Raw genomic sequence first — 20142 nt, 5'->3', positions numbered from 1 at the left:
CCCCACCTGTCAACGACAGGGGAAGGCTATTCCACCTCAGTAAATCTGCCTTGACCCTGCCCAACAGGCTCGCAAAGTTCAACTTCCGGAGCCGAGCCCAGTCCCGAGCCACCTGCACTCCCAGATACCTAAAGTTGCTACCCGAAGGGATTCCACCCCTGGAGAAGATACAACAAAACACTCACTTTTTCCCAAATTTAACTTGTAGCCTGAAAAAGCCGGGCTCTTCATTGGGGGATATAATGGGACTGCTTAGGAGATTTTTCTAAGCAGTCCCATTATATCCCCCAATGAAGAGCCCGGGTTGGAGATATACAGCAACAGATCATCTCCTTACAGATACACCCTATGCTCCACCCCCCCCCCCCCCCCCGCCCCCCCCCCCTCTTCACTATCCCCTCCATTTATCCAAGCAACTCAGCGCTATAGCAAAGGCCTCTATTGTCAGCGCAAACAGAAAGGGGGACATGGGGCAGGGGACACCCCTGCCTCATTCCCTACGCAATGGAAAGTACCCTGAATTCATCTCATTTGTGCGCACACAGGCCACTTGATCTTTAGACAACAATTTCATCCATGCCACAAACTTTGACGCAATCCCAAATCTCTCTAACGCCGCAAACAAATAGCTCCACTCCACACAATCAAACGCCTTCTCCACATTGGATTGGTTTATTGTCACGTGTACCGAGGTACAGTGAAAAGTACTGTTCTGTGTGCAGCTCAAACAGATCATTCCGTTCATGAAAAAAAAAACAATGTAAATACATAGACACAGGCATTGGGTGAAGCACACAGGAGTGTACTACTCGGTAGAGAAGATGTGTGAAGAGAGCAGATCAGTCCATAAGAGGGTCGTTTAGGAGTCTGGTAACAGCGGGGAAGAAGCTGTTTTTGAATCTGTTAATGTGTGTTCTCTGACTTTTGTATCTCCTACCTGATGGAGGAAGTTGGAAGAGTGAGTAAGCCGGATGTGAGCGATATTTGATTATCTAGCGTCACCACCACCTCCAACTCCTTCCCTTCTTTCTGCTGGAGATTCATTCTCCACATTCAACAGATGCCACACATTTGACTACAACTGTCTGCCCCTACGAACTCCGTCCAATCACCTTCGGGAGGCAGTCCTCCAACCTGGCATCCACATTCAACAGAGATATTGGCCTATGCGACCCCCACCGGGTCCTTGTCCTTTTTAAGCGCAATGAAATGGATGCCTGACCCATTGTCTCCGGCAGTGCCCCCTTAGCTGCCGAGTCCTCAAACATCTCCACCAATAGCGCTGCAAGCTGATCCAGAAACTGTTTATAAAATGCCAGTGGGAAACCGTCCGTCCCCTGGACTCTACCCATCTGCATCTTCCCTATCACCACCTGCAATTCTTTCACCCCCACTGGCTCCTCCAACCCTGCCTTCTCTTCTACTTCCCCTGAAAATTTGCTCATATCTGACTCATCCTCTGGAAGCTCTAACTTATACAAATTCTTATAATTCGAATGCCTTCTTCAGCTGCTCCGGTGCCAGCACCAACTCCCCTGACCCATCCCGGACCTGAACAATCTCTCTCGCTGCCGGCAGAGCTGGTCCGCCAACAAGCAGCTGGCCTCCTCCCCATACTCCTACACGGCCCCCATCGATCCCCACAACTGCCGTACCATCTTTCCCATGGTCAGAAGGTCAAACATCGCCTGAAACTCCTTCCTCCTCACCAGAAAATCCAGAGTCAGATCCTCTACATACCTTCCATCCTCCTTCAAAGTATCCTCTACCAACTGCTGCCGCACCTCTCTTGTCTCTCTGTCCTCCTGAGCCTTAAACGAGATGACCTCGCCCCTCACTACTGCTTTCAATGTTTCCCACACCACTGACGGCAAAACCTCCCCGTTCCTATGGAACCCTACATAATCCTCAATCACCATTCCCATTTTGGTCCAAAGATTTGGGTCCACCAACAACCCCACGCCAACCTCCACGCAGGCCTCTGTGTCAGCCCCTTCTCCAAGACCACCTCCACCGAAGTTCCGGGTGCGGCTATGCAGAGCTAGGTCGCATATCCGGTAGCTCCCGCTTGGAACGGACTTTTGGGCTCTTTTACAGGGCCCCCACGGCATTTGTTTGACATTTCCCGGTGTGGGAAGAAGATGCAGCATTCCCCTGACAGTGTCCCCCAGGAATGTTATGTCTTTTGGTTACCAGACCCGACAGAAACAGTAAAAGATTTGGCTTGAGCTGCAGGAATAGACAAAAGCCTCTTCCAGCATGCAGGCGGGGGAAGGGCAAGTTTAAAGCTGCAATCTGACTTGAGGGCCTCTATCAAAGGTGAATTCTAGCAGCAGAGGGAACAACTGTGAAAAGATCTACCAAGGCCACTGAAGAAGCGGGGACGAGGCTTCTGGTGGCGGCCATGGAGGAGTAGGTCGCGCATTCGGCAGCTCCCGTCTGGAACCGACTCTCAGACCTTTTTCAGGAGTTTCCATAGACTTTTTGGGGCAGACGGTGAAGCGGACACTGCCAAAAGGATTCCCTCTCGACTTCCGGTTGCGGCTATGCGGAGCTAAGCCGCACGATTCGGCAGCTCCCGCTACCACGGACTTTCGGGCTCGTTAGAGGAGCCCCAACGGAACTTTTTTTTTTGATGCAACCCGTGGGGAAGGGAAGAGCGAGGTCCCCCTCCAACTTCTATGAAACGGACCAGAAGTGTAACGGCCAAAGGAGCGGCACTGGAGCAACCGGAGAAGCGAGGGAAAGAAAACAAAATGGCGGCAGCCAGGGACAAAGGGGAGCTGCAGGAGTTCATCAAGCGCTGCTGTGAGGAGCAGCGCGAGGAGATGCGCAAGGAGATGTTGGCGCCTATGCTTTCGGCAATTGAAGGACTCGGGATCACCCAGAAGGCCCACGAAGCTAAGATGCAGGAGGTACAGAAAAGAGTCAGTCAGAACGAGGACGAGCTCTTGGGCCTGGCGGTGAGAGTGGAGCAGCACGACGCGCTACACAAGATGTGGGCGGGAAGACTCGAAGATCTCGAGAACAGGTCGAGGAGAAAGAATCTGCGAATCCTGGGTCTCCCTGAGGGAGTGGAGGGGGCTGATGCCGGGGCATACGCGAGCACGATGCTCGAGGCGATGATGGGCACGAAGGCCCCTTCGAGGCCGCTGGAGTTGGACGGGGCACATCGGGTGCTGGCGAAGAAGCCCCAGGCAAATGAGCCGCCAAGGGCGATGGTGGTGAGGTTCCACCGGTTCATGGACAGAGAGTGGGTCCTGAGATGGGCAAAGAAGGAGCGGAGCAGTAAGTGGGACAATGCAGAGAATATACCTGGACTGGAGCACGGAGGTTGCAAAGCGGAGAGCGGGTTTCAACCGGGCCAAAGCGGCGTTGTACCAGAAAGAAGTGGAATTCGGAATGCTGCAGCCAGCGCGACTGTGGGTCACATACAAGGGCCAACACTATTACTTTGAAACGCCTGAAGAGGCATGGACCTTTGTACAAGCCGAAAAGTTGGACTCTAACTGACGGTTTGTGAGGGTGGGGGGGATGTTTGGGGTTTGATGTGTGATGGTTGTTGTATATAAGGGGTCAATCACGCGCAGGAAATGTTACATGGGCCGGGGGAGAGAGACAAGGCCGCGACAGGAGCTGCGCCAGAGGGGGCGGAGTGGGCTTTGGAAAGCGCGGGATGAAAGGCGGGAAGGGGAACGAAGGAATGCATATGGATTGGGAGACTCCCACACGGGGAGGTCAATGGGATGGCGGGGGAAGCCGGGGTCAGCAGGCGTCAGCTGACTTACGGGAGTGACATGGGGGGAGCAAAAAAGCTAGACAGGGGTCTAGCGGGGGGGAGGGGGGGGGGGAGGGGGGGAAGGGTTGCTGCTGCACAGGCCGAAAGGGAATGGGACACAGAAAAGGTGGTCGGGACGGGGGTCCCCCCTCTGGGGGACTGGAGGGTGAGGGAGGCGTGGACACGGGAATGGCCCAGAAAAGGAGATGGCTAGTCGGCGGCGGGGGGGGGGGGGGGGAGAGCCCCTCCAATCCGGCTGATAACGTGGAAAGTGAGGGGCCTGAATGGGCCTGTGAAGAGGGCTCGAGTGTTCGCGCACTTAAAGGGACTGAAGGCGGACCTGGCCATGCTCCAAGAGACACACCTGAAGGTGGCGGACCAGGTCAGGCTAAGAAAGGGATGGGTAGGACAGGTATTCCACTCGGGACTGGACGCGAAGAATAGAGCGGTGGCAATATTGGTGGGAAAGCGGGTGTCATTTGAGGCCAAGACTATTGTAGCGGACAATGGAGGGTGATATGTAATGGTGAGCGGTAGGCTGCAAGGGACGTGGGTGGTGTTGGTAAACGTATACGCCCCGAACTGGGATGATGCAGGATTCATGAAGCGCATGTTGGGGCGCATTCCGGACCTGGAGATAGGAGGCCTGATAATGGGAGAGGACTTCAATACAGTGTTGGATCCAGCACTGGAACGCTCCAAATCAAGGACTGGAAAGAGGCCGGCGACGGCCAAGGTACTTAGGGGGTTTATGGATCAGATGGGGGAGTGGACCCATGGCGGTTTGCAAGGCCGCAGGCCAGGGAATTTTCTTTCTTCTCCCATGTACACAAAGCCTACTCCCGGATAGATTTCTTTGTTCTGGGTAGGGCGCTCATCCCGAGGGTGGAGGGGACGGAGTATTCGGCCACAGCCGTTTAGGACCATGCCCCGCACTGGGTGGAACTGGAGCTGGGAGAGGAGAGGGACCAACGCCCGTTGTGGCGGCTGGATGTGGGACTGCTGGCGGACGGGGTGGTGTGTGGGAAGGTGAGGGGGTGTATAGAAAGGTACTTGGAGGCCAACGACAACGGGGAGGTGCGGGTGGGGGTGGTATGGGAGGCGTTGATTAGGGGAGAGCTAATCTCCATTAGGGCTCATCGGGAGAAGACAGAGGGTATGGAAAGGGAGAGGTTAGTGGGGGAGATTTTGAGAGTGGACAGGAGATACGCAGAGGCCCCGGAGGAAAGATTACTTGGGGAAAGACGACGGCTCCAGACGGAGTTTGACCTGTTGACCACAGGGAAGGCGGAGGCACAGTGGAGGAAAGCACAGGGGGCGACCTACGAGTATGGGGAAAAGGCTAGTCGGATGCTGGCACACCAGCTCCATAAGAGGATGGCAGCGAGGGAAGTAGGGGGAGTCAAAGATGGAAGGGGAGCCACGGTTCGGAATGCGACGAAAATAAACAAGGTATTTAAGGCCTTTTATGAAGAGCTGTACAGATCCCAGCCCCCAGCGGGGGAAGAGGGGATGAGACGATTCTTAGATCAGCTGAGATTCCCGAGGGTGGAAGAGCAAGAGGTGGCTGGTTTGGGGGCACCAATTGGGTTGGAGGAGCTGAGCAAGGGTTTGGGGAGCATGCAGGCGGGGAAGGCCCCGGGACCGGACGGATTCCCGGTGGAGTTCTACAGGAAGTACGCAGACCTGTTGGCCCCGCTACTGGTGAGGACCTTTAATGAGGCAAGAGAGGAGGGGACCCTGCCCCCGACAATGTCGGAAGCGACAATTTCTTTGATCCTAAAGCGGGACAAGGACCCACTGCAATGTGGATCGTACAGGCCGATCTCGCTCCTCAATGCGGATGCAAAGTTGCTGGCAAAAGTGCTGGCCACGAGGATCGAGGACTGTGTCCCGGGGGTAATCCACGAGGACCAGACGGGATTTGTAAAGGGCAGGCGACTAAACCCCAATGTGCGGCGGCTCTTAAACGTGATAATGATGCCATCGGAGGAGGGAGAGGCGGAGATAGTGGCAGCTATGGACGCGGAGAAGGCCTTTGACCGAGTAGAGTGGGAGTACCTCTGGGAGGTGCTGCATAGGTTTGGGTTCGGGGTAGGGTTCATCAATTGGGTTAAGCTCCTTTACAGAGCCCAGATGGCGAGTGTAGTGACGAACCGGCGGAGGTCGGAGTACTTTCGACTGTACCGAGGGACGAGGCAGGGGTGCCCCTGTCCCCCTGTTGTTCGCATTGGCGATCGAACCATTGGCCATGTCATTGATGGAGTCTAATAAATGGAGGGGGGTGGTCCGAGGGGGAGAAGAGCATCGGGTGTCGCTATATGCGGATGACGTGTTGCTGTACGTGGCGGATCCAATGGAGGGGATGGTGGAGGTCATGCAGACTCTAAGGGAGTTTGGGGAGTTTTCGGGCTATAAGCTCAATGTAGGGAAGAGTGAGCTCTTTGTAATACAGGCGGGGGAACCAAGAAAGAGGGATAGGGGACCTACCGCTGAGGAGGGCGGAGGGGAGCTTTCGGTATCTGGGGATCCAGATAGCCATGAGTTGGGGGACCCTACATGAACTGAATCTGACGAGGTTGGTGGACCAAATGGAGGAGGATTTCAAAAGATGGGACATGTTACCGCTCTCGCTGGCAGGTAGAGTGCAGTCGGTCAAAATGGTGGTCCTTCCGAGGTTTTTGTTTGTGTTTCAGTGCCTTCCCATCGTGATCACTAAGGCCTTTTTTAAGAGAGTAGGCAGGAGTATTATGGGGTTTGTGTGGGCGAATAAGACCCCGAGAGTAAGGAGAGGGTTCCTGGAATGCAGTAGGGACCGAGGAGGGTTGGCGCTGCCAAACCTGGGGAGCTACTACTGGGCAGCAAATGTGGCGATGATCCGCAAGTGGGTTATGGAGGGAGAGGGGGCGGAAGAGGATGGAGATGGCGCCCTGTAAAGGAACGAGCCTGGGGGCGTTGGTGACGGCACCGCTGCCGCTCTCGCCGACAAAGTATACCACGAGCCCGGTGGTGGCGGCAACGCTAAGGATCTGGGGCCAGTGGAGACGGCACTGAGGTGCAATGGGAGCATCGGTGTGGTCCCGATCAGGGGTAACCACCGGTTTATCCCGGGGAAGATGGACGGGGGGTTCCAGAGCTGGCATCGGGCGGGGATTGGAAGAATGGGGGACCTGTTCATCGACGGGACGTTTGCGAGCCTAGGGGCACTGGAGGAGAGGTTCGAGTTACCCCCGGGAAATGCCTTTAGATATATGCAGGTGAGGGCTTTTGTGAGGCGACAGGTGAGGGAATTCCCGTTGCTCCCGGCACAAGAAGTTCAAGATAGGGTGATCTCGGGTGTATGGGTCGGGGAGGGCAAGGTGTCGGAAATATACCAGGAGTTGAAAGAAGAGGGGGAAGCGCTGGTGGAAGAGTTGAAGGGTAAATGGGAGGAGGAGCTGGGGGAGGAGATCGAGGAAGGTCTGTGGGCTGATGCCCTAGGTAGGGTTAATTCCTCCTCCTCGTGTGCCAGGCTCAGCCTGATACAATTTAAGATGGTCCACAGAGCACACTTGACGGGGGAGAGGTGGAGTAGGTTCTTTGGGGTGGAGGACAGATGTGGAAGGTGCTCAGGGAGCCCGGCGAACCATGTCCATATGTTTTGGTCATGCCCGGCACTGGAGGGGTTCTGGAGAGGAGTGGCGGGAGCAATATCTCAGGTGGTGAAAGTCCGGGTCAAGCCAAGCTGGGGGCTAGCAATATTTGGAATAGTGGATGAATCGGGAGTGCGGGGGGCGAAAGAGGCCGGCATTCTGGCCTTTGCGTCCCTAGTAGCCCGGCGAAGGATCTTGCTAATGTGGAAGGAGGCAAAGCCCCCCAGCCTGGAGGCCTGGATAAATGATTTGGCTGGGTTCATAAAGTTGGAGAGGATTAAGTATATACGAATACCATCTACTTCCCACCTCATCTTTCGGTTCAGCTTCACCCATCTCAGCACCTTTTCTTTCACCTGATAGCTGTGGAAGCATACTATCACAGCTCTTGGTGGCTAATGCGCCTTTGGTTTCAGCCGGAGCGACAGATGAGCCCTGTCCACCTCCTAGAGGGAGGGGTCCTCTTCCTCCCCCATCAACCTGCTGAACATCTCCACCACTCTGAAGTGCTCCGGCCTCCGGCCCTCCTACCCCTCAGCCAATCCCTGATCCTTAGATTCTGCCTTCATGCCCTGTTTTCCAGGTCCTCCACTTTGGCTGTCAGTGCTTTGTTACTCTCCACCACCCTCCACAGCTCCTCACCCATCGAAGTGAACTGGTCGCTGTGCTGCGACAATGCCTGCTCCACCCCCTTCAATGCCTCTCCTTGCTCCTGCACTGTCGCCGACGTCTTTGCCAAAGCCTCCTTCATCAGGGCAAGAGTCTCATCCACCCACTCCTTGAGCGAGGTCATCATCTCCTTGTCAAAGTGCATGGAAAACAGCCTCTCAAATTCCCCACCATCATCTCTGGCCAGTTTATCCACTGTGATGGACGCAGTCACACTCGGAAAGCTTGCTCCTGCCATCTTTCCTCCCGCTGAATTTCCCACCAAACTCCCCAGATTTATTTAATGAGTTTTCGACATCCTGTGGCTGCCTTCAGATGCTGCCTCAGGGCGCCGAGGACCCGGGTTCGATCCCAGCCCTGGATCTCTATCCGTGTGGAGTTTGCACATTCGCCCTGTGTTTGCATGGGTTTTGTCCCCACAACCCAAAGATATGCAGGGTAGGTGGATTGGCCACGCTAAATTTCCCCTTAATTTGAAAAAAATAATTGGGCACTCCAAAGTTTAAAAAAAATAAAAATCCTTTTGGGTGCCTTCGACTTTCCAACAAATGATCATGCCAAATTCACTGCAAAAACTAGCTGCAAAGGGCCAAAAGAGCTCTAGCAGGAGCCATCCAACGTGCAATCTCCACCTACATGTCACCACCGGAAGTCCTTACATTAAAAATCTTACCAAAAATGCATAAAGCAAATATTTGTCTGTTACATTTTTCCAACAGCAAGTACCATATTGCTCTATTTATCCCTTTTACCTCAACTACAAGTCAAAAGGATGTTCTGTCCTCTTACAACCATTTACACTTTTTGAACATAAAAGGTTTTCCCTTGGTCTCAGCTGAAGCTTCACTATAGTCAAAAGAGTAGCTCAGGGCACCCTCAGTAAGATGAAACACTGTTAAGAACAACTACGCTGTTTGTTCCCAGGACGGTATTCCATTGACATTTAATTGAATGTACATCAAAAATGTCAAAAACAAAATTCTTTGTACAATGTTGATTTGAATTTAGTTCAGAAAATATAATGGGGATTACATAACACTAAAAAAAAAATCTTCTTTAACAGTCGCTAGCAGAGGTGAAGCAGGCAATACGTGAGCAAGAAGCAATCCTTAATGAGAAAATCCAGTTCCTTAAGAATGAGACTGAAAACAATAAGGAATATGAAAACAGGATTTCCATGCATGAACGTCTCTCAGCTAAACTTCGATTGGAGTATCAGGAGCATGAGACAAACCGTCTTCAACTACAAAGTGAGGTAATTACACATTATTATTTGTATTTTACAGCTATAAATGAAAAACCTTAGACCAATAAGTAAATATAATCTGTCTAGATTAATTTATTAGGCTGGGATTCAAACAAAATATCTGCATTTTCTAAGTTGCAATTCATTCTGGCTGAAGGGTGGTTATTGCTTTCCAATTATGTTTCCACACCTGGTGGTGCACTAAGGCAGTGTTTTTCAAATCTTTTTTCTGGGGACCCATTTTTACCAACCAGCCAACCTTCGGGACACACGCCGGCTGACCTTTGCGGCCCATGCCGGCCGACCTTCGCGACCCACCATTTTCTCTTAACCTTTATGCAAGAGGTGAGCCTGCTTGGCCCTCACGATCTCACTCCAATCAGGTTCACAGGAGGAGAGATAAGACTTGGTTAACATCCAAGTTTCATCAGCAAACGAATCAGCCAGAGAGAACAATTTCTCGAGGAGGAAAGCGTGGATTTCGTACCTCAGTTCGTAAACTCTGAGTGGCTCCCCTATTGACTGATCATTACAGTAACTCTTCAAGCGGATGAAGTCCACCATCATTGGGATTGACTGATCATTGTTTGATTCAATGCTTTAATGTAGTCTAAAAGGTCAGCAAAAACCTATAGCCACCCTTCAGTACACAGAGGGCAACGATGTGATGATTTCCCATGGCTTTCCTTATACCCCTTGCCAAACGTTCAGTTCTGTCCATGATTAAACCATGAGGAATATATACTCTCTCCAAATCATTTGAGTAATGTTTAGGGATGCAAAACAGATCAAGGTCATAGCCTTGTTCATCATTAGTGATCACCATGCAGTTAGCCGCCACCATGCCGGTATCACACTTTGACCCCAGGTTCAGGTCCCAACACTCCTGGGCCGCAGGCGCACTGATGAGCACTTTGGAATATGGTGGATGTGATGTTGTTAGCTAACTGAGCAGATGGAGAGATTGGTATGAGAGGGAGTGCAAAGGTTGAGTTGGTTGTATGATAAGGGCACTGCCATTATGGTTGAAGGCAATGACATATATGACAACATGTTCTCACAATGTGAAGGGATACATCTCGTTGCCAACATTTGGGTCTCACACAGATCCCAGCGCCACTCGCTCACCCTGGAATGGCCACCTCAGCCTTTCTGCTTCAGAAGCACGCAGAGAGGATGAGGAGACAGCGTTACATTTGACTAACCAACACTCTGCCAAAGCAGATACCAGTACATCGGAGCAATGTAGCACACAGGTAGACTCAGTGGCAGGGCACCCAGAGACATTCCTCAATTTTGTAGCTGCCTGCAAGCAAGGCAACAGGATTGTGGACAGCTGAAGATGGATCATTTTGTAATAAGGAAGAGAGGGCCAGAGTCACAAACAGGCCAGGATGTCACAACTAAATCGGCTGGAGAGAGCATGCTCAGGGGAGTCTCGGGCAAGATAAAGAAATGCTGGTGGGAGCTGCTCAGGAAAGTCCATGGCAGGACAAAACAGTGCTAGTGCAAACTCAAAGACCTCTCATTCCACCCACTTAAAGCATAAGTGCTGGGTCAAAGGCAGTCATCTGCACATAAGTCTTAAACTGTCACTTGTGAATTTTCTGCATGTCAGGACGCCATATATGCTCCAGGAAATCATGCTTGTATGAACAAAGAACAAAGAACAAAGAAATGTACAGCACAGGAACAGGCCCTTCGGCCCTCCAAGCTCGTGCCGACCATGCTGCCCCATTAAACTACAATCTTCTACACTTCCTGGGTCCGTATCCTTCTATTCCCATCCTATTCATATATTTGTCAAGATGCCCCTTAAATGTCCCTATCGTCCCTGCTTCCACTACCTCCTCCGGTAGCGAGTTCCAGGCACCCACTACCCTCTGCGTAAAAAACTTGCCTCGTACATCTACTCTAAACCTTACCCCTCTCACCTTAAACCTATGCCCCCTAGTAATTGACCCCTCTACCCTGGGGAAAAGCCTCTGACTATCCATTCTGTCTATGCCCCTCATAATTTTATATACCTCTATCAGGTCTCCCCTCAACCTCCTTCGTTCCAGTGAGAACAAACCGAGTTTATTCAATCGCTCCTCATAGCTAATGCCCTCCATACCAGGCAACATTCTGGTAAATCTCTTCTGCACCCTCTCTAAAGCCTCCACATCCTTCTGGTAGTGTGGCGACCAGAATTGAACACTATACCCCAAGTGTGGCCTAACTAAGGTTCTATACAGCTGCAACATGACTTGCCAATTCTTATACTCAATGTCCCGGCCAATGAAGGCAAGCATGCCGTATGCCTTCTTGACTACCTTCTCCACCTGTGTTGCCCCTTTCAATGACCTGTGGACCTGTACTCCTAGATCTCTTTGACTTTCAATACTCTTGAGGGTTCTACCATTCACTGTATATTTCCTACCTGCATTAGACCTTCCAAAATGCATTACCTCACATTTGTCCGGATTAAACTCCATCTGCCATCTCTCCGCCTAAGTCTCCAGACAATCTAAATCCTGCTGTATCCTCCGACAGTCCTCATCGCTATCCGCAATTCCACTAACCTTTGTGTCGTCTGCAAACTTACTAATCAGACCAGTTACATTTTCCTCCAAATCATTTATATATACTACAAAGAGCAAAGGTCTCAGCACTGATCCCTTTGGAACACCACTGGTCACAGCCCTCCAATTAGAAAAGCATCCCTCCATTGCTACTCTCTTCCTTCTATGGCCTAGCCAGTTCTGTATCCACCTTGCCAGCTCACCCCTGATCCCGTGTGACTTCACCTTTCGTACTAGTCTATTATGAGGGACCTTGTCAAAGGCCTTACTGAAGTCCATATAGACAACATCTACTGCCCTACCTGCATCAATCATCTTAGTGACCTCCTCGAAAAACTCTATCAAGTTAGTGAGACACGACCTCCCCTTCACAAAACCGTGCTGCCTCTCACTAATACGTCCATTTGCTTCCAAATGGGAGTAGATCCTGTCTCGAAGAATTCTCTCCAGTAATTTCCCTACCACTGAAGTAAGTCTCACCAGTCTGTAGTTCCCGGGATTATCCTTGCTACCCTTCTTAAACAGAGGAACAACATTGGCTATTCTCCAGTCCTCCGGGACATCCCCTGAAGACAGCGAGGATCCAAAGATTTCTGTCAAGGCCTCAGCAATTTCCTCTCCAGCCTCCTTCAGTATTCTGGGGTAGATCCCATCAGGCCCTGGGGACTTATCTACCTTAATATTTTTTAAGACACCCAACACCTCATCTTTTTGGATCACAATGTGACCCAGGCTATCTACACCCCCTTCTCCAGACTCAACATCTACCAATTCCTTCTCTTTGGTGAATACTGATGCAAAGTATTCATTTAGTACCTCGCCCATTTCCTCTGGCTCCACACATAGATTCCCTTGCCTATCCTTCAGTGGGCCAACCCTTTCCCTGGCTACCCTCTTGCTTTTTATGTACGTGTAAAAAGCCTTGGGATTTTCCTTAACCCTATTTGCCAATGACTTTTCGTGACCCCTTCTAGCCCTCCTGACTCCTTGCTTAAGTTCCTTCCTACTTTCCTTATATTCCACGCAGGCTTCGTCTGTTCCCAGCCTTTTAGCCCTGACAAATGCCTCCTTTTTCTTTTTGACGAGGCCTACAATATCACTCGTCATCCAAGGTTCCCGAAAATTGCCGTATTTATCTTTCTTCCTCACAGGAACATGCCGGTCCTGTATTCCTTTCAACTGCCACTTGAAAGCCTCCCACATGTCAGATGTTGATTTGCCCTCAAACATCCGCCCCCAATCTATGTTCTTCAGTTCCCGCCTAATATTGTTATAATTAGCCTTCCCCCAATTTAGCACATTCATCCTCGGACCACTCTTATCCTTGTCCACCAGTACTTTAAAACCTACTGAATTGTGGTCACTGTTACCGAAATGCTCCCCTACTGAAACATCTACCACCTGGCCGGGCTCATTCCCCAATACCAGGTCCAGTACCGCCCCTTCCCTAGTTGGACTGTCTACATATTGTTTTAAGAAGCCCTCCTGGATGCCCCTTACAAACTCAGCCCCGTCTAAGCCCCTGGCACTAAGTGAGTCCCAGTCAATATTGGGGAAGTTGAAGTCTCCCATCACCACAACCCTGTTGTTTTTACTCTTTTCCAAAATCTGTCTACCTATCTGCTCCTCTATCTCCCGCTGGCTGTTGGGAGGCCTGTAGTATACCCCCAACATTGTGACTGCACCCTTCTTATTCCTGATCTCTACCCATATAGCCTCACTGCCCTCTGAGGTGTCCTCTCGCAGTACAGCTGTGATATTCTCCCGAACAAGTAGCGCAACTCCACCTCCCCTTTTACATCCCCCTCTATCCCGCCTGAAACATCTAAATCCTGGAACGTTTAGCTGCCAATCCTGCCCTTCCCTCAACCAGGTCTCTGTAATGGCCACAACATCATATGGAATCCCTATTACGTTGGAGGTTTTTATCTTCCAGGTGGTGGAGGCTGTGGTTTCACAGGAAGACAAAGGGCTGGATTCTCCAAAAATGGAACTCGAAGGTTCCTGAAGAAAGTTTAAGCATGTTCAATGCCCTGCACGGGGCTAGCAGGGACCTAGGGTGATTCACGCAGCTTCAGCTGCAGATACGGGCCCCTGCACCTCCGGTTTTGAGTCCGCGCATGCGCACGGAGGAGGCTGCAAGATGTAGGCACCCCCCGATTGGCCATGCGCCCAAAGATCTGACCTCCTCGATCTGTCCCCCTGCTGTCCGATCACTCCGCCCCCCCACCAGGGCGGCCCAGGACTGAGTGCGCAGCCGCCACGCGAGTTTCCCGAACGGCAATAGGTGATTAGAACCATGTCGTCGGGAACTCAGCCGGTTGGGAGCGGAGGATCGCTGGCCGGGCCTCTTGCAATGGCCCCCCCAGCTGCGCGGAGCACTCCGATAAAACGCCGATTCTCGGGTCCCGGAGAATCGCCGGACCGGCGCCGGGCCAGATTTCGGTGCAAAAGATGATTCTCTGCCCCCGCGCAAAACGCGATATCGGCGCGGGGCTGCGGAGAATCTAGCCCAAGATGTCTGGCAGCTCTGTATGCTGCAGCTACCACACCACTATAAAATGGATGCCGGTGTTAGATGGATATGTACATTGTAGCCTCATCCTGTACAATGTGCAATAGCTGCAGTACTGTTGGCACATACAATCATATTGGAAGGTTGTGAGTGTAAAGTTCTGCTTCCCACTGGCATTCTGTGCATAGTGGGTATAGTTTGAGTAAGCACAGGGTCATGATTTGGCAGACTTATTGACTGTCACTAACATGTATATGCAGGGTTCTGAAGGATTTTGTACAGTGTATTATGTTGAAGCCAAGGGTTGTGGTCGTCACCACTGTTGTATGTATCACATACGAGATGTAATACGGTAAGGCTCCTGTACTACAGGTACGGGGGTGGATCCCTGCCTGCTGGCTCTGCCCAGTAGGCGGAGTAGAAATGTGTGTGCTCACCGAGCTGTTCGGCAGCAGCTGCAGGAGGCTACACATCTCTGCTTAATGAAGCCTCGATTATACTCTACTCTCGTCTCGTCGTAATTGATAGTGCATCAATTTATTAAGCAGAGATTTTTTAACCATGGACCTCCGCACCAAGCCGGATCGCCTGCAGCTGCACCCTCAAGCAGACAACGCCAAGTCGGCTTCGCACATTGGCTAGCTTGCTTTGAAGCCTACATCGGATCTGCGACAGAACCACCCTCAGAGGCACAGAAGCTCCAGATCCTGTATACGCGGCTGAGCTCCGATATCTTTCCCCTCATCCGGGACGCGCCTACCTACGCTGAGGCCATGCCGCTGCTGAAACAGAACTACACTCAGCAGACCAACAAGCTCTACGCCAGGCACCTCCTGTCCACGTGGCATCAACTCCCCAGTGAGTCTGTGGACGATTTCTGGCATGCCCTGCACGCACTGGCGAGGGACTGCGATTGCCAGGCCGTTTCGGCCGTTGAACATTCCGAACTCCCAATTAGGGACGCTTTCGTTACGGGCATAGGGTCAGCGCCTTCGACCTTGCGGCGACCAAGAAACTCGCGATCTCACTAACGGTCGCCTCTCGTAATGTACAAGCGTATGCCCCCGATCACACGGCGCCCCCCTCCTGGACATCGTGGAACCCACCAGCGAACACCCCATCATGGACCCCACCCGCGACCACCCCCAGCCAACCCCAAGCCTGCGCCGCGCCGCAGCCAGCCAACCCCGGGGGACCCAAGTGCTACTTCTGCGGACAGACAAAGCACCCCCGGCAGCGTGGCCGGCGCGGAGCGCACTCTGCAAGACCTGCGGGAAGAAAGGACATTTCGCTGCGGTGTGCCAGGCCCGCTCGATCGCTGCTGCAACCAGGTGCGACCCGTGGGCGCCGCCATTTTCGCCCCTGCAACCCACGTGTGGCCCGTGGGCGCCGCCATCTTGCTTGCCTCAGGACACATGCGGCCCGTGGGCTCCGCCATCTTCCCCCCCATCAGGCCTTGTGCGGCCCGTGGGCGCCGCCATCTTTAATGCTGCCGCCATGGGCGCCGCCAACTTCCCCGCCTCAGGACCTCTGCTCGTCAGGCACCTCATCGGGCCGCTCATCGCCTACCGACGAGCCAGGGGCCTTCCAACACCAGCTGCAGCTCACCTCCATCACGATCGACCAGTCCCGGCCGTACAACCTCACAACCGCGTCGACGACGGTAAAGGTCGATGGGCACAAGACATAATGCCTTCTTGACTCCAGGAGCACAGAGAGCTTCATCCACTCCGATACGGTAAGGTGCTGCTCCCTCACGGTACACCCCATTAACCAGAGAATCTCCCTGGCCTCCGGATCCCACTCCGTGGAGATCCAGGGGTACTGCACCGCCACCCTCACCATCCAGGGTTTAGAGTTCAGCGACTTCCGGCTCTACGTCCTCCCCAACCTCTGCGCTGCCTTGCTACTCGGCCTGGACTTCCAGTGCAACCTCCAAAGTCTAACCCTGAAATTCGGCGGGCCCCTACCACCCCTTTCTGTATGCGGTCTCACGACCTTTAAGGTCGACCCGCCTTCTCTGGTTGCAAACCTCACCCCGGATTGCAAACTCGTCACCACCAAGAGCAGACGGTACAGTGCCCAGGACAGGACCTTCATCAGGTCCGAAGTCCAGTGGCTGCTGCTGGAAGGCATTATCGAGGCCAGCAACAGCCCCAAGATCAAAAATGATAAAATCTTGAGGTGGAGGATCAAGCTCTCCACCTACAATTACGAGATTTAGTATCGCCCCGGTAAGCTCAACGAGCCCCCCGATGCCCTATTCCGAGGTACAGGTGCCAGCGCACAAGTGGACCGACTCCGGACCCTACACGATGGTCTCTTGTCACCCAGGGGTCACCCGGTTCTTTCACTTCATAAAGGCTCGCAATCTGCCCTACTCCATTGAGGAGGTCAGGCCTATCACCAGAGACTGCCAGGTCTGCGCGGATCGCACTTCTACCGGCCAGATCGCGCGCATCTAGTGAAGGCCTCCCGCCCCTTTGAATGCCTGAGCGTGGATTTAAAAGGGCCCCTCACCTCCACCGACCGAAACACGTACTTCCTTAACGTGGTCGACGAATACTCCAGATTCCCCTTCGCCATCCCATGCCCCGATATGACGTCTGCCACCGTCATCAAAGCACTCAACACCATCTTCGCCCTGTTCGGTTTCCCCGCCTACATCCACAGCGACCGGGGATCCTCCTTTATGAGTGAAGAGCTGCGTCAGTACCTGCTCAGCAAGGGCATCGCCTCGAGCAGGACGACCAGCTACAACCCCCGGGGAAACGGGCAGGTGGAGCGGGAGAATGGGATGGTCTGGAAGGCTGTCCAGCTGGCCCTACGTCTCCCGCTGGCAGGAGGTCCTCCCCGACGCCCTTCACTCCATCCGATCGCTACTTGGCACGGCGACTAATGCAACGTCTCGTTGCCTTCCCCAGGAAGTCCACCTCCGGGGTTTCGCTCCCAACATGGCTGGCAGCTCCAGGACCCGTTCTCCTCCACAAGCACATGCGGCTCCACAAGGTGGACCCGTTGGTCGAGAGGGTACAGCTACTCCATGCAAACCCGCAGTACGGGGCGTACCCCGACGGCCGCCAAGACACATCTCCCTCAGGGACCTGGCACCAGCTGGGTCCTGCCCCGGCGCCACCCTTCTTCCCCCCAGTGCACCTCACCACAGTCCCCACTCTGTCGATCTGTCCTCCCCTTGGTCCCACCCGGGGATAAAGATGAGGTCTACATGCTCCCGGAGTCACCGGCGACCGAGCCGACGCCTGCATCGCCACCGGGACTGCGGCGCTCACAACAGAGGATCAAGGCACCCGATCGGCTGAATTTGTGAACTTTCCCCAAAATGTTAATCTTAAAATGCATGTAAATAGTTTTCCACCACCCCTACTGGACTCTTTTTTTAACAGGGGGTGAATGTGGTAGTCACCACTGTTGTACATATCACATATAAGATGTATTACGGTAAGGCTTCTGTACTACAGGTATGGGGGTAGATCCCTGCCTGCTGGCTCCACCCAGTAGGCGGAGTATAAATGTGTGTGCTCACCGAGCTGCAGCCATTTCAGCCGCAGCTGCAGGAGGCTACACATCTCTGCTTAATAAAGCCTCGATTACACTCTACTCTCATCTCGTCGTAATTGATAGTGCATCAAGGGTCATGATCGTCATGGTTTCAGCCACGTTGATGGCACTGACTTTCATTACATGCTGTTGGTGTTCTCTCTTGTTGAGGATGAGTATTTCCCTGAGGAAGTATGGCTTCCCTGTTAAACGTTTATGATATAGTAGCTGCTCCCTGGGGACTGGCTGATATGAATTGTTACCTTTCCCTAGGTGAACCTACTCTGGAGCAGACACCCTCCTGCAAAAAAGCAGCCATGGATAAATGAGCCTGCCCCTTCATGGTCTGCTGTTCTGTCTTCTACCCACTTGTTGTCAGATCCCTGAGCCTGGACTGAGCCTCCTCCTCCTACTTCTCATCTTCCTCATTGTCTTCCTCCTCAGATGTTGTAGCTTCTGTCCCCTCTGATTGTATGCACCTCTGAAGGCTCCTCTTCTGCACCATATTGTGTAGCATGCAGCACATTACTACTATTCTGGATACCCTTCGAGCTCACCCGGAATGATCAATGCTTCTGGAGCACATTTTCAGGGTCTCAGCCGCCATCTCTTTTCTATTGTGGGTAATCACATGGCTGTTGCTATAGTGCCGTTCCGGCTGTGTTCAAGGCCACTTAAAGGGATCATTTTCACCTCCTTAGGGGTATTCCTTACCCCCAGAAGCCAACGACAGACCTGTATCAGTGTTTGCAAATGCTGCACATATTCAGCAAGTCAGGCCGCATCAGAGGAGAGATAAACAAAATTAACTTTAACATTCTGATGAACTGTCATCAACCTGAAAAGTTAACTCTATTAACTTTCCACAGATGCTGCATGACTTGCTGAGCATTTCCAGCATTTTCTGTTCCTACTTCAGTTTTCCAGCATCCACAGTCTTTTGCTTTAGTCATCTTTGTGGAGCAGGCTCTGAAGTATACATGAAGCATTTCTCACAACCTGGTTCCCTGTCCTGTATCAGAACTTCAATAGATTATTTTAAAATATCTGTTATGATATTCAGTTTCTGTCTAAATTGTCTTTAATAATATATACAGCTTGACACCTTAAAAAACAGAGTGGACAGGACTGCAACTGACCTGGAAACCCTAAGAAGTCAAATAACAAATCTGAAAAGACAAAATATGGACAAATCAAACAAGTAAGAGTTTTACTTAGTGTCATGGTCTATTTATTTTTGTTTAAACATGTTGCTGATGTCTCTCTTTTAATAATTTAATATATTTTCTAATTGCTCAAGAAAAGTGTTTGTGGAACTTGAGGTACAGAATATACTTAGAACTCTTCCTAATAAATGTGTATCTGCAGGCAGCTAGTTTTAACTTTTCCCATTTCAAAAACATGGACTTCCAGGATAATATGTCTTTCATCTCCACATGTGCTTTCCTTTATGTCCCCCATCCTCCATAAAATCTCACACATCCACAACTCTTCATTTATTTATTTGTTTATGTGATGCAGGTTTGCTGGCTCGGCCAGCATTTATTAACCATCCCTAATTGTGCTTGAGAAGGAGGTGCTGAACTGTCTTCTTGAACCACTGAAGTGCATATGTTGTAGGAACATCCACAGTGCTGTTAGGGATGGAGTTCCAGGATTTCGACCCAGTGATAATGAAGAAACAGCGATATAATTCCAAGTCAGGATAGTATATGGCTGGAGGGGAACTTGAATGTGGTGGTGATTCCATGTATTTGTTGCCATTGTCCTTCTAGAGGGTAGAGATCCCAGATTTGTGTTGCTGTCAAAAGAGCCTTGGTAAGTTGCTGCAGTGCATCTTGTAGATGGTACAACACTGCTGCTGCTGTGCATCGGCAGTGAAGGAAGTGAATGTTGCAGGTGGTGGATGAGGTGCCAGTCAAACAAGCTGTTTTGTCCTGGATGTTGTCGAGCTCCTGGAGTGTTGTTGGAGTTAGACTCATACAGGCAAGTGAAGAGCATTCCATCACACTCCTGACTTGGTCATTGTAGTGGCAGACAGGCTTTGGGGAATCAGGAGGTTACTCACCGCAGAATTCCCAGCCTCTGACCTGCTCTTGTAGCCACAGTATTTAAATGGCTTGTCCAATTCAGTTTCTGGTCAGTGATGAAACCCCAGGATTCTGATTGTGGGGGAATTG

The 20142-nt window shown here is 51.8% G+C and overlaps 1 protein-coding gene across 1 annotated transcript in view; it reads left to right on the top strand.

Moving 5' to 3' along the window:
• The window catches only part of ccdc39 (coiled-coil domain 39 molecular ruler complex subunit), a 238313-nt gene that overhangs the window by 47732 nt on the left and 170439 nt on the right, over nucleotides 1-20142 (top strand). Inside the window, exons 7-8 of the mRNA XM_072474203.1 lie at nucleotides 9143-9334; nucleotides 19060-19163. Of these exons, the coding sequence (XP_072330304.1) occupies nucleotides 9143-9334; nucleotides 19060-19163 (296 nt within the window). The remainder of the gene's footprint in view (nucleotides 1-9142; nucleotides 9335-19059; nucleotides 19164-20142) is intronic.

The sequence above is a fragment of the Scyliorhinus torazame genome, chromosome 14 (assembly GCF_047496885.1).
Source record: "Scyliorhinus torazame isolate Kashiwa2021f chromosome 14, sScyTor2.1, whole genome shotgun sequence".
Taxonomy (NCBI): domain Eukaryota; kingdom Metazoa; phylum Chordata; class Chondrichthyes; order Carcharhiniformes; family Scyliorhinidae; genus Scyliorhinus; species Scyliorhinus torazame.
This window is presented reverse-complemented; position numbering and strand designations above follow the sequence as displayed.